The sequence below is a fragment of the Pelodiscus sinensis genome, chromosome 22 (genome assembly GCF_049634645.1).
Source record: "Pelodiscus sinensis isolate JC-2024 chromosome 22, ASM4963464v1, whole genome shotgun sequence".
Classification (NCBI taxonomy): domain Eukaryota; kingdom Metazoa; phylum Chordata; order Testudines; family Trionychidae; genus Pelodiscus; species Pelodiscus sinensis.
Window position 1 is genome coordinate 779,871 of NC_134732.1, and position 14,916 is coordinate 794,786.

Genomic DNA, 14,916 nt, shown 5'->3' on the forward strand with positions numbered 1-14,916 from the left:
CTCGCCGAGCTCGGCTAGAACATGGTGACTGAGTTCAAGCGGGCGATGCTGCTGAAGAGACATTGTCAACAAATCACATTTCTGCTGGCTTAGCCCATATCATACTAAGGGACCCTTGAATGACTACAACGGGAACCGAACAAAGACAAAGCTTTTGTCACTTTATTTTGGAACACAAGAATTGCTAGATGGGCTCAGACCTGAGGTCCATTTAGCCCTTTCTCCTGTCTTCAAGATTGGCCAGAACCAGATGCGGCTGAGGAACGCTCAAGAGTCTCTAGAGGTGGCAGATTTCTGCAATTACAGCGTTGTGCATATTGACCATTTTCATGGCTTCCCCTCTATGATCAAATTAATAAAACAGTGAAATGAAAATGCTTACACAACAGGGAGACAGGGTTGTAAAACAAGAGAACTGATCAGGATTTTGGGGCAGTGTAGGACCCCAAACTAAGTCCCAGTAAGGGTGCTAGGTGCTGTACAGACACAATGTAAATAGCAGACAGTCCCTGACCCACAGGGCTTATGCTCCAAGACAAACCACCACAAACTAAACGAATAGAGAGTGGATGCGGCTAGCAGCGACAGGAGTAGACTGTCTCCTCACTGCAGTTACCTCAGGCTCTGGTGCTATTGCTCCAACCCTCCTCAGCCACACAAAGAATCCTCTAATCCAGGCGAGAGGGTGCTTTAAGCCTAAGCTAGCAGGATACATGCTTGTATTCAAGTTTTGCTTCAGCCTGAGCTGAAAATACAGCTGCTTTTTAATGAAAACTCAGGCTAACCAAGCCCAGGGACTGTCAGTTCTCCAATGCTATCCCACAAGATAGGCAAGAGCTGTGCTTTCTTTCCTAATTCCTGACCTGTTCCACTTTGTACTTTAAGGTTAAACCCACATTTGCCTGCTCTATTTCTGCCACACCTCGTAGAGTTGTCATCCCAGATGCCTTTATCCATGATGCCAGCTGACCAGAAGCTGACGCCAGCTGTGATGTCATATCAGGAGGACTCATAAGAGCACTTCTGCACAGGAGCTAAGGAGGACAGACAAGTTCCCCATAATACACTGTGAATGACTTTATAGAGTGGCCCACTTCAATGCACTGCTAAGAACCCTGGGATATCCTGCCGCAAATCCATCCCAGCACAAAGCTAGAACAGCACAAGTGTAGATGCAGCCACTCAGGTCTGGCATGGTTAGGCCTTCCCAGGGGGGATGCTCCACCTATGCTAGACTAGCCCTGGCTAACTCTGCAGAGATGAACTTAAAAAACAACAAATGGCCTGGTAGCACTTTATAGACTAACAAAACAAGTAGTCTATATATCATGAACTTCCGTGAGCACAGCCCACTTCTTCAGGTGACTGGCGTCTGCAGAGATGACAAGCCAAAAGCTAGTATTTTAGTGTGCAGGTGCTCGGTGGTGTGGTCAACCTAGGAAATTATAGGAGGTCCGACTAAGTGATTTAGTGGTCCCCTTTGGCCCGAAACTCTATGACTCTACCTAGGCCAGTGGGTGGAAGAGACAGGATTCACCTTTACTACTCTTGGTTCAATAATAGATAACAAGGCTTTAAAGTATGCCCTTTGCAAACTGCCTTGTATGAGCCTCACATGAAAACTGTCTCCTCCACACAATGACCCATTCTCTGGGTACAGAGTTTACAGCATACATTCAGGTTTTAGCCTTATTTAGCCAAATTTAGCTGTCAGACTGTTTTACATTGTGAACATTATAAATAGAATTGCACTGACACATTTTAATAATGATGGATCTTTTAGAAAGAGCAAAGACTGACAATCAACTACAATTCAGGGGTACTGTGGAAAAGCTGATGACTACATGGGAGATACCCTAGGTGAGTTAGTTAGGCCCTTGCCATTGAATTATTTTCTTCTCCACTAAGAACAGATGCTGACATTCTAATATATTCAAAAGTATTTCCCCTTAAACTTAGACTTACTCAAATGATCCAAAGTTTCCTGAGCAGCACTCAGCCTATGCTTGATTAAGCAGATCTCTTGATTTGGCGACCTCTCTTACCAACCTAGATGCCAAACCTTTTCTACCTTGTTTCCATGGGCCCTTCATTCCTGGCACATGCCAGTGTGTGATGGTGTCATGAAACAACCTTGAAGGATGTCCCTGGTGTTAGCGCATGATATCTCCCCACAGAACATTGTGGGTGAGAAGAGGACATCCAAACCAGGATGAAATTCCACTGTAAATTTGGCAAGTATAAGTTTATTACAAAGATATGTAAAACTGGCTGTTGGTTTAAGGACTGGCCCAACAAAAGATGAGTAGAATATTGTACTGAGAATGCAGATACATGTTGCAATGCAATTTCTGACACAAAAAAAGGAAAATGGAGCTTCTATGAAACAGAGTTCCATAAATAACTCTCCTAAGCCTTTCAGAAAGAGAGCCACTGCCCCCATACCAGGGATGAGGTCTTCAGATTCTCCACCATATTTATTCCTTCTTCAAGATGCCCCGGGAGGCATCGGTGTCCTGCTGTGGAACTCTCAATATGACTGCTTGAACATCTGGCAGGGATATCTGCCTTAGTAATATAATTCTGGCCAATCACCTTCTGCCCCGGAGCCAAATGCACCACTTCCATCATGCTTCTGACCAGAAACCAAACTTAGTCCTTTTCGTGGCCTGAGGCAGTATACATTCTATTGACTTTTGCAAATGTAGCAACTAGTTTATTAAACAAATGTTTCAAGTGTCCTTTAAAAGAGAATTTTAGTTGAAACATCTGGTTAAAAAAGGAAGAGAAGAAAGTACTGAATAATCTCCTGTCACATGTAACTCTCAGATAAATCTGGCTTGTATGTGAATTCCAGTGGTTTGGGATCATACAGCCTCCAAATTGTTTATGAGAGACGTGTGTTTTTCCTGTTGCACTGCAGCAATTGTTTTGCTGGTCTGGGTGATGGATGGTGGAGAAGATTGTGTCTGGAAATATGCTCAGAAGTTGACAGGAAGCTCAGAGGGCCCTTGCCAGCACTTCCTTCCTGTAGACGAAGGGAGGGGAGAAGGGGGAAATACTTGTCTGTCTCTGACCCTGAGAAAAGTGTTGCCATTCCAGATGAATTACAGTAAAAATATTTTAATCTTTCAAAAGATGCAAGTATCCTTCTTCTTTAACTCTTACCTAAGTGGCAAGCTCAATGGGGTTAGACAACGAATGGTATTGAGGGCCTGAAAATAGCAGGGCAGTTGTAGAAGCAGAATCAGGCGTTGAAAGTTCAACAAATGGAGATCAGATTTCAGAAATTTCCAGATAGGATGTCAGCCTTATTTGTAACACAGCTGGCATAGCACAGGAACATAGGGATTTACATAAGGATTCAGACCCAGAGTCATCTATCCCAGCATGCTGTATCTGACAGTACTAGACAGAGATGCAAGAACACTCCCGTAGGTACATGGGAGACATCATGCCCCACATGAAGGTTTCATCCTGGTTTCTGTTAGTCTGAAATTGGCTTAAGCCCTGAAGCACAAGTTTTAATATCCCTTCCCAAACTCTCTTGCCAATACTTATAACAACTTCAGATTATTAAGATCCACATAAATATCCAAGACCCTTTTACATCTTATTACGCTTTTGCCCTCAATGAACAATCCAGGAGCTCTTTGGCCAATGGTTCCACCTCTCTCACTGGAGACAAAAAAGGTTTGCCTAAGGACTCTGCCCTTGCACAGAGTCACCCTAATGGCAGGGTCAAAAACAATAAGCTTTGCTCTCACATACTTTATTCATCTGCCCCCTATAACCTCCTCCCATGGAGCCATGTTCCATCCACACCAACCCAAACACACAGAGGGCACTGAGAGTGGGAGCGGTGGTTCTCAATCAAAGGTACCCATACCCTTGGGCTATGTCTAGACTGGCATGATTTTGCGGAAATACTTTTAACGGAAAAGTATTTCTGTTAAAAATATTTCTGCAAAAGCGCGTCTAGATTGGGAAGGATGCTTTTGCGCAAAAAGTGTTTTTGTGCAAAAGCATCCGTGGCCAGTCTAGACATGATTTTGCGCAAGAAAGCCCCGGTCGCCATTTTAGCCATCGGGGCTTTTTTGCGCGAAACAATTCTTCCCTCTCTACACTGGCCCTCTTGCACAAGTATTCTTGCGCAAGAGGGCTTTTTCCTGAGCGGGAGCATGAAAGTATTTGCGCAAGAAGCACTGATTTTCTACATTACAAAGTCAGTGCTCTTGCGCAAATTCAAGCGGCCAGTGTAGACAGCTGGCAAGTATTTGCACAAAAGCAGCGGCTTTTGCACAAAATCTTGCCAGTCTAGACGCACCCTTGAGGTATGCGATGATCTACCAGGGGGCATGGCATGCATAACACAGACCACAGAACTTCCCTAAAGTAATGTCTGTTTCAATCTTGATTTTACAATTTCCAGCAAATCCACTACAGCCCTTGGTAAACTGTTCCAGTGATTAAATTATTCACTAGATAACATGGCTCTCAGGTCCCTCTTTCCTGCCGAGACCATTAGAAAATGTAGCTGTAGCGGGTTTGGTTCTGACAGTCTTTACAGAAGTAAAATTAGGACTGAGAACAGATTTGTGGCAGGTCCTAGGAAGAGCAGGTGGAAAATTCCTGCTCATTTGCTCTCTGCTGCAAGGAATATCAGATTGGGACTACACAGGATTGAGAGCAGGGATATGAATATTTAACCGGTTAACTAGCAAACCTCCCCCTTAACAGTTACAGTTAACTAATGGACGTTGCAGCAGCCCCCCACCTGCTGAGGGCAGCCAGCTGCTTCAGCCCTGCAGGACCTGCCATGGGCGAGGAGAGGGAGGGTGCACCAGCCCGGCTGGAGCAACCTCCCTCTGCTTGCCCTGGTTAATTGGTTAATGTTTAACATGCTAACTAATGAAATGGGATTTTACATCCCCAATTCATAGAATCATAGAATCCTAGGGCTGGAAGAGACCTCAGGAGTCATGGAGTCCAGCCCCTGCGCAAAGCAGGCCCAACCCCAAATGAATCATCCACGCCAGGGCTTTGTCAAGCTGGAACTTAAAAACCTCTAGGGATGGAGATTCCACTCCATCCCTAGGGCACCCATCCCAGCGCTTCCCCAGCCTTCTAGGGAAAGAGTTTTTCCTAATATCCAACCTAGACCTGCCCAATGCCTCTTGAGACCATTGCTCCTTGTTCTGCCACCTGTCACTACTGAGAACATTTGGAACCTCCCTTCAGGACGTTGGAGGCTGCTATCAAATCCCCCCTCACTCTTCTCTTCTGTAGACTAAATAAGCCCCAAACCCTCAGCCTCTCCTCGTAAATCACGTGCTCCAGCCCCCTCATCATTTTTGTTGCCCTCCACTGGACACTCTCCAATGCATCCACATCCTTCCTGTAGGGGATCACCCAGAACTGGACGCAATACTCCCGATGTGGCATTATCAATGCCGAATAAAGGGGAATAATCCCTTCTCTGGATCTGCTTGAAATGCTCCTCCTAATGCACCCTAATATGCCATTCATTGCCTTGGCTACAAGGGCGCCCTGTTGACTCATCTCCAGCTTCTCATCCTCTGTATTCCCCAGGTCCCCACGGGGCGCAGGTACCAAAGCCTGAGCCTACCCAAGCCTCGCTGCCCTGGGGAGGAGCAAAGCTGAAGCCCACAAGCTTTAGCCCTGGGTGACCTGTAGCCCAAGTCCCTGCACACAGGACTGAAACCCTCAGGCATCAGCTTCTAGCCCTCAGAATCGGGCTTGGGCTTTGACCCTGGGCTTCAGCCAGCACCGTGAACATGTGGCTGTGACCCAGGTGTGTCTAGACTACAGGGTTTTTTCGAATAAAGTGGACTTTTGTCAAAAAAACCTCCCCTGTGCCTAGACTGCTGCCGCGTTCTTTCAAAAGTAAATCGAAAGAATGCGGCAGTTTTTTCGACTGCGGAAAACCTCATTTCACGAGGAATAACGCCTTTTTTCAAAAATGCTCTTTGGAAAAAAAGGGTTATTAAATGCAAACGGCTTTTTCGAAAGAAGTGGTTGCAGTCTAGACACTCTCTTTCAAAAGAGGCTTGTAGTCTAGACGCACCCCCATAGTTTGAGAATCGCTCTCATAAGACATTGTCATTAAAACATCATGTTCTTTGGAGTAGACAGGGGTTGTTGAAACTACAACATTGTGATAAACATATTTTAAAACAGAGTCTAATTCCAACGTTCTCCTTGCTGACTAGTCTCAGAGGGTATGTGTACACAACAGTGTTATTTCGAAATAGCTTATTTTGAAATAACGCATCTACACAGAAAATGCATTTCGAAATAGCATTTTGCTATTTCGAAATAGCGCGTCCACACTGAGTGGACTCTGAATCGCACTTAAGGCTGGCCGGAACCAGTTCCGGCAGGGCACCAGGTCAGGACTTACTGTGTAGGGTTGCTGCCTAAGGCTATCTGAGGTCTGTGCTTAAAGGGACCCACCTCTTCTCCCCCCGGACAGCCAGTTCTCAGATTTCCCTGCTTGTTTGTCTACCTCATTGAGGGACAGCAAAGCATTTTGTCTCTGCGTGCTCTGGTTGCCCTCACTCGGGATACCACAGCACTCTGCAACATGGAGCCAGAGCTGCCCCTGGGACGCGTTGCTGCCAGCCTGGCTGCACTTTCTGCAGGCTGCCATCTGGGAGGTCAATCGGGGGGCTGTCAGTATCCAAGAGGCCCTGAGGGAGAGCTTCCACCCTGAGGAGCACTAAGAGCCTCCCTGGTCTGCTCCACTGGGGGCTTATGCCTCATTCCTCCCTCACATTCTTCCACTTACCCTTCCCTAACCCCCCCTTCCTGATGTCAAATAAAATACACGTATTTTCACGAACACAAACTCTCTTTATTTAACAAAACTGGGAGGGAGAGAATGAAACTCTGGTGAGACTGGGGAAAGGAGGCGGGAGAGGGGAGGGGGAAAACTGGGAGGAGGGAGCTGGAAGGGGGAAACAAGGAGAAGGAGAGGCAGGGGAAGCTCAGGGTTGGGGGTCTCACCGGACCAACTTGATTGTCATGTAAACCTGCTCCTGGGTTCGCATGTGGCCTTTGGTGGCCAGGCTGGCAGCTATCCTGCCATAGACCCTGGACCAGGAAGGATCCCGCAGACTGCTCCTGGGAAGCGGTGGAGGGCTGGCTGCCAGTGGCTTGCTGGCTCATGTTTTGGGGCCACTGGGTCAGGGGCAGTGACTGTTGGCTCTGGGCTGGCAGGCTTGGAGTTGGTGTGGCCAGAGTCTACCCCTTTAAGGGCTCCAAGGAGGAGGAGAGGGAGTGGAGTGTTCTTGGTTGAGGCTGGAGTGGCCACCAGGGCTCCCTGGGAAGGCTGGAGGCCCCCATTTGGAAATAAGTGTCCACACAGCTCTTATTTTGAAATAGCTATTTCGAATTTGGCGTTATTCCTCGTAGAATGAAGTTTACCAAATTTGAAATAAGCACTCCGCTATTTCGAATTTATTTTGAAATAGCCGTTTGGCTGTGTAGACGATAGGAAAGTTATTTCAAAATAAGGGCAGTTATTTTGAAATAACTTTGCTATGTAGACATACCCAGAGAGTCTTGAAGGTCCAGTCACCTTCATGGCACATTGTAAGACACATTCGACTGGTTCTGCAATTGATTCACTATTTTTGTTTTATTCCTCTTTAGGTTTTAATTTTCTGACACCACAGAAATTAGTAAAACAAGCACATAGCAAATCTTGCCGATCAAAACATTCCAGATGGCTCTGAATGTCTGCACAGGCAGAAAACTCACCCCCCATGTGGTCGCTTGGGCTGCTCTCCTGACTCATCCTTTCTAGACGGACACCAATTTAAAATGTTGAGCTAAAACGGTGCGGTCAACGCTCACAATTCTGAAAGGAAAAATGCAAAGTTATTGTGCTGTGGGACTGTCACAAGTCTGGCAAAGAAACGAATACATTTGCACTCCATAAACAAAGTGGTGTTTGAACCTCAGCAAAGTGGGGGAGAAAGTGCCTGAGGATCTCATGGAATTTCTCATAGAAACTTCCGCACGCTGTTTGTAGGATGGGGGCCTACACACAGGTGTGTCTGCACTGCTGCTGGAAGGGGTATTCCTGCTTCGGCAGCCATAGGCATGCGAGCTCTGCTCCAGCAAGCACCTACAAACAGCAGTGTGGCCATGGCTGCCAAAGCAGCAGGCCAGGCCATTCACCTGATACAATCCTATCCAACATGCATTTGGGCAGCTAGCTAGCACCATCCTGGCCTTGCTGCTGTTTTTAAGCACCTCCTTGAGCAGAGCTAGTGCCTGTAGATCAGTGGTCCCCAACGTGGTGCCGGCGGGCGCCATGGCGCCCGCCGGGCCATTTATGTGCGCCCGCAGAGCAATCTGGGCTGACCCTGCCCCCGGGCGTGCGGCAGGTGCCAGTCCCGGGCGCATGCATGGGCGGCCCCTGCCCCGGGGTCGCTGCGCATGCCAGTGCCGGCCCCGTGGATGCGGCACCTGGGCGGCTGCTGCCCGGGGTCGCAGCACATGCCAGTGCTGGCCCCGGGTATGCAGCGCATGCTTGGCCCCGCCCCCAGGCACGTGGCCCGTGAGCGACCCCACCCCCGTACGCGCGGCATGTGAGTAGCCCTGCCCCCAGGCGCCTGGCAGCCCCAAAACGTTGGGGACCACTGCTGTAGATCTAGCAAAGCTGGGACTCACACCTGCCAGCGACTGTGTAGCCACACCCTGACCCTCCATGAGGAACTGTTAAACTAAACCCACAGAGGGAGACAGCACATTATCAGCTGAGCATAGCATCTCAATTATTCCCACATATTCAACAATGCGGCTTGATTTCTACACCAATGTAACATTAACTTTTAGGTTCCTATTTCACAGAGCTCAGTGACAGTCAAAACTTCATGCTGAATGTTTTAGGTTATTTGTCCCCATGAACAAAAACAAAACCCACAGAAGTTTCGATTTTGCAAAGTGTTGATACAAAAACATGCTTGTCACACTCGCCCCTCCCCGCGCATTTGCTCACCCACCATTGAGTGTTTCTTGGCTGTGGCTGGGAATAGAAGCTCCGGCTCCTGAGTCCCAGTCCAGGGCCTCAACCACAACATCCTTCCTACTGACTCACTTCAGAGCTTGTTTGTCAGGACAGACGCTCCCCTCGAGAATACCCAGGGTAGTGTGCTTGCCAAGAGCCAGGCACAGAAGAATAGAAATATACTAGGAAAGAGAAGGGATTGGTGTTACTGGATGACAGTTACATCCTGACTTCAGGTATGTGCACTTGCGTGTGATCCAAAAGCAGTGGTAGTCTCAGGTGCACTTCAAAGGACAATATACAGCCCTTGAGGATGATGCACCCTAAGGTTCTGGTGGGATATACACATCACTTTGAGAGCATCACTCACTGTTCACAGTCACAGGAAACTGACCAAGTTATAAGAAAAACTTAAAAAACAACAAATAGTCTAGTGGCACTCTAAAGACTAACAAAACCTGGAGATGGCTACATCTACATGTTTACATGGGCCCATCTCAGGTTCCTTCCATCTACCTGTTTTGTTAGTCTTTAAGGTGCTACTAGACTATTTGTTGTTTTTTAAGTTTTTCCTGTTACAGACTAACTCGGCTACCCCTCTGAAGCTAATAAAGTTATACAGATGGATAAAGCTGCTCCACCCCTCAACACACAGTACATCTTCCATACCAGGGACAGATGTCTCATCTGGGATCGCAGGAAGTGTGCTGCCTCCCAGGGGACCATAGCCAAGATATCTAGCCGAGGAGCAGCCTGCCCTCTGACTACTATCCTGTGCTGCTCATCCACGTTGCACGGTGTGATACTAAGCCAATCAGAAGTGACCACAAGGCTCTTAGAACTAGGCTGGGGAATTGGAGGTGCAGATGATGTTCTCATCAATCCTTCTGCTGGTCAAGGGTAGGGTTCCAGACAGAGAAAGCACAGATGGACTGGCCAGAAGGGCCGGGGCATCCTCTTCCAAGGGATGGTGCTCCAAAGACTGCTAAGCAGAGATCTACCCATAAAGGGAAGAGAAGAGACACACTGACCACTGGCTTTAAACTAGGTTCAACAAGGACAGAAGACAAAAGCACACTGGTGAGTCCAGAACACGGAGTCCTGGGTGAAGGGTCGAAATTTGTGGGGAACATGGATAACAACAATAGGAAGACAGAAGAGACAATAGGGAATACAAAGGAAAAATGTAATGAATATCTAAGATTTCTGTTTATTCATGCAAGAAGTATGACAAATTAGTGAATAATCACAATTATGACATAATTGGCATCACAGCAATTTGGTGAACTAATTCTCATGACTTGAATATTAATACAAAAGGACACGGCTCATGCAGGAAGGACATGAAGGACAAAAGGGGGGTTGTGTTGAATATGAAGGATGTCTACTCTTGCACTGAGGTCAAGAAAGAAAGTCGGAAACAGGCCTGTTGAAAGTCTCTGGGTAAGGATGAAAGGGGAAAAAAAATAAGGGTGATGTCATAGTAGGAGGTCTACACCTAACCAGGAAGAAGAGGTGGATGAGGCTTTTTTTAAACAACTAATAAAAACATCCAAAGCCCAGGACTTGGTGTTGATGAGTGCTGTCAACTGCTCACAGAGCTGTTGGAAAAACAACACTACTGGGAACAGAATATCCAATACATTCATGGAATGCACTCCAGGCATTTTTTTAATACAGACGGTGGAGAAAGTGGCCGGGGAGAAGCTGTTCTAGATTTGACTCTAAGAAAGCGGCAGAAACTGGTTAAGAATTGTAAGGCAGAAAGCAGCTGGGGTGAAAGTGTTCAGGGAATGACAGAGTTCATGATTCTAAGAAACAGTAGGAGGGAGAACAGGAGAATAAAGATAATGGACTTCAAGAAGGCAGACTTTAGCAAACTGTGCAAGCTGATAGGTAAGAGCCCATGGGAAGCAAATCTAAAGGAAAGAGTTCCAAAGAATCTGCAGTTTTTAAAGACACATGACTAACACACAAAAGCTAACTATCTCAGGGTATGGCTACACTACAACGTTAATTCGAACTAACTTAGTTCAAATTAGTTAATTCGAACTAAGCTAATTCGAACTAACGGATCCAGACTAAAAAACTAGTTCGAATTAGCGTTTTGCTAATTCGAACTAGCATGTCCACATTAAGTGGACCCTGAACCGGCTTAAGGATGGCCGGAAGCAGTGCCGGCAGGGCATCAGAGGAGGACTTAGAGTGTGGAGATGCTGTCTCAGGCTAGCCGAGGGCTGTGCTTAAAGGGTCCTGACCCCCACCCCGGACAGACAGTTCTCAGGGGTGCCCCGCTTGCAAAGCAATCCTGGCTTGGAGTGCCTGGACTACCCACACTGGGCACATCACAGCACTCGGCCATCAGCCCGGCTGCACTTGCCGCAGGCTGCCATCTGGGGAGAGGAGGCAATTGGGGGGCTGCAGGAGAGCTTCCACCCCCAGAAGCCCACAGAGCCAGCCCAGTCCTCCCCATCGGGGGCTCGTGCCCCATTCCTCCCTCACCTCCTTCCACTTACCCTTCCCTAGCCCCTCTTCTTGATGTACAAAATAAAGATAACGTGTCTTCCAAAATGGAATCTGTCTATTGAACAAAACTGGGGGAGACTGGGAAAAGGAGGTGGGAGAGGGGAAGAGAGAGGCTGGGAGAGGGGAGGGCAACTAAAATGATCAGGGGTTGGGAACAGGTCCCATATGAAGAGAGGCTAAAGAGACTGGGACTTTTCATCTTAGAAAAGAGGAAACGGAGGGAGGATATGATAGAGGTCTCTAAAAGAATGAGTGGGGTGGAGAGGGTGCATACAGAAAAGTTCTTCATTAGTTCCCATAATAGAAGGACTAGAGGACACCAAAGGAAAGGAATGGGTAGCAGGCTTCAAACTAGTAACAGAAAGTTGTTCTTCACAAAGCAAAGAGTCAACCAGTGGAACTCCTTGCTGCAGAAGGCTGTGAAGGCTAGAACTATAACAGAGTTTAAAGGGAAGTGAGATCAAGTCATGGAGGCTGGGTCCATGGAGTGGTATTAGCCAGGGGGTAGGAGTGGTGTCCCTGCCCAAGGTTTGTGGAAGGCTGGAGAGGGATGGCACGAGACAAATGGCTTGGTCACTGTCTTCGGTCCATCCCCTCCAGGGTCCCTAGGGTTGGCCGCTGTCGGCAGACAGGCTACTGGGCTAGATGGACCTTTGGTCTGACCCAGGACAGCCATTGTAAGCTCAGGGCTCAGGGTCGGGGGTCTCACTGGACCCCCTTGATTCTCTTGCATACCTGCTCCTGGGTGGCCAGGCTGGCAGCTCTCCTGCCCTAGACGGCCACTTTCCTGTGCCTAGTGCGGAGATCGAGGACGAGGTCCACGATGTCTGCACTAGCCCAGACGGGTGCCCGCCTCTTGCGGTTCCGGGCAAGCTCCCGGGAGCCGCCAGCCTGGTCCCGGGAAGAGGGGGAGGGCTGGGGGAAATTGGGTGGGTGGCTCTGTGCCGTGCCAGGTGCAGGGTCTGCTGGCTGGGTGCTGGCAGGCTTGCACCTGGCACGGGCACCATAGCCAGCCCGTGCCCCTTTAAGGGCTCCAGGACAGGGAGGGGGGCAGAAGAGTTTCCCTGGTGGTGCCCAGAGTGGCCACCAGGGAAACCTGGGGAGGGCTAGCCTCCCACTAGTTCGAATTAAGGGGCTACACACCCCTTAATTCGAACTAGCTAGTTCGAACTAGGCTTAATCCTCGTAAAATTAAGTTTTCCTAGTTCGAACTAAGTGCTCCGTTAGTTCGAATTAAATTCGAACTAATGGAGCACTAGTGTAGCGCCTATGAAAGTTAGTTCGAACTAACGTCTGTTAGTTCGAACTAACTTTGTAGTGTAGACATACCCTCACTATGTAGGAAAGATATGAGCCATGTTAAGAGACTACTCTGGCTTAACCAGGAGATCTTCAACATGCTGAAATTCAAAACAGAGTTATATAAAAATGGAAACCAGAGCAAATTATGAAGGATGAATATTAAAAAAAAACTACCACAAGCATATAGGAATAAAATTAGAAAAGCAAAGGCACAAAAGGAGATTAACTAAGCACATCAAGGGTAACAAGAAAACATTTTACAAATACATTAAAAGCAAGAGGATGACCAAGGACACAAAAGGTCCATTACTCAATGAGGAAGAAAAGACAATAAAACAAACACAGCAAGGATTAGAATGTTACATGACTTTTTTGCTTTAACTTTAGTGAAAGCTTGTTTTCTTCCACACTTTCATAAAAAGATTAGCAGTGACTGGACAACTAACATAGCGAACATCAGAGTAAATGAGGTATGATCAGAGGCTAAAATAAGAAAAGGACAAGATTAGACTCTAAGAACAAGTGAAACGCCTGTCAGGGACAGATAATATTTAGTCCTTCAATTGAGGGGACTGCACTGGATCAATCAAGGTTCCTTCTGTCTTACATTTCTATGATTCTAATGAGCCTGCATAAATATATCACACTAAGATGTGACTTCCTCCTCCCTGCTGTGGTTCTGTGACACCCAAATATGTTGGCGACAAAAGAATGCCAGGATGGAGGGCAGTTTTTTAAACTATAAAACGGCATATCCCATTAATCTTCTCTAGAAAACAATGATATCAGAATATTATTGACCAGTCCAAGCAAACACGGCTACTAAAACTGCACAGGAACCTTCCAGAAATATAGCCCGATTTACACATTAAACTGTTCTAGACCAGCACACTCTGGTCCGACAGCATCCATGGTATGGCATGATTTTAGTTAGTTGGATGTCCACTTATCATGGGTGTTGTCAAATTTCCACAGTATCATAAAGTATGTTTACAGCCACCTATCCTGGCTCTGTGTTCTGTGCTGTATTTAGCTTTAATTTACCCCTCAATATATAAGAGCCCAGTAAGCAAGTGGAAGTGTTGGTGATGCTGCTAGACAAAATTGACCTCTCCAGGTTTGGGAAATTCCCTGCTTCAGACCACTCAGGTCCCAAAGATACTGGACTAGAGAAGTTCAACCTGTAGCAGTCAGCAACAAAAGAGAAGGACTTCCCCCATGTAAATAACAGATTTCCAGGTTGCTCCCTCGTGAGGTCCAAACCACTGTCACTGGCACACAAACTCAGCATTTGGGCAGATTTTTGGAAATCTGACAAGATTTCTTTCAAATTTCATTTTGAATTTAGTTGAGTAATTTCGGAAGGCCAACTTTCATAGAATCATAGAATACTAGGACTGGAAGGGACCTCGAGAGGTCATCGAGTCCAGCCCCCCGCCCTCATGGCAGGACCAAATACTGTCTAGACCATCCCTGATAGACATTTATCTAACCTACTCTTAAATATCTCCAGAGATGAGGATTCCACAACCTCCCTGGGCAATTTATTCCAGTGTTTGACAACTCTGACAGTTAGGAACTTTTTCCTAATGTCCAACCTAAATCTCCCCTGCTGCCGTTTAAGCACATTGCTTCTTGTTCTATCCTCAGAGGCCAAGATGAACAAGTTTTCTCCCTCCTCATGACACCCTTTTAGATATCTGAAAACGGCTATCATGTCCCCCCCTCAATCTTCTCCTTTCTAAACTAAACAAACCCCATTCTTTCAGCCTTTCCTCATAGGTCATGTTCTCTAGACCTTTAATCATTCTCGTTGCTCTTCTCTGGACCCTCTCCAATTTTTCCACATCTTTCTTGAAATGCGGTGCCCAGAACTGGACACAATACTCCAATTGAGGCCTAACCAGCGCAGAGTAGAGCGGAAGAATGACTTCTCGTGTCTTGCTCACAACACACCTGTTAATACATCCCAGAATCATGTTTGCTTTCTTGGCAACAGCATCACTCTGCTGACTCATATTTAACTTGTGGTCCACTATAACCCCTAG

General features: G+C 47.1%; 1 protein-coding gene across 14 annotated transcripts in view; it reads right to left on the reverse strand.

The window, feature by feature from the left end:
• The window catches only part of EXD3 (exonuclease 3'-5' domain containing 3), a 353,448-nt gene that overhangs the window by 270,775 nt on the left and 67,757 nt on the right, over positions 1-14,916 (reverse strand). For 11 of the 14 annotated variants that reach the window (XM_014570610.3, XM_025181796.2, XM_014570611.3 and 8 more), the window contains one exon: positions 7,786-7,885. The exons of 1 other annotated variant lie outside the window; for it this stretch is intronic. In XM_014570610.3, the coding sequence (XP_014426096.2) occupies positions 7,786-7,822 (37 nt within the window). In that variant the 5' untranslated portion in view covers positions 7,823-7,885. Of the gene's footprint in view, positions 1-7,785; positions 7,886-9,035; positions 9,223-14,916 lie in introns of all 14 variants that reach the window. 2 more of the 14 variants (XM_006117367.4, XM_075905829.1) reach the window with 1 other exon arrangement.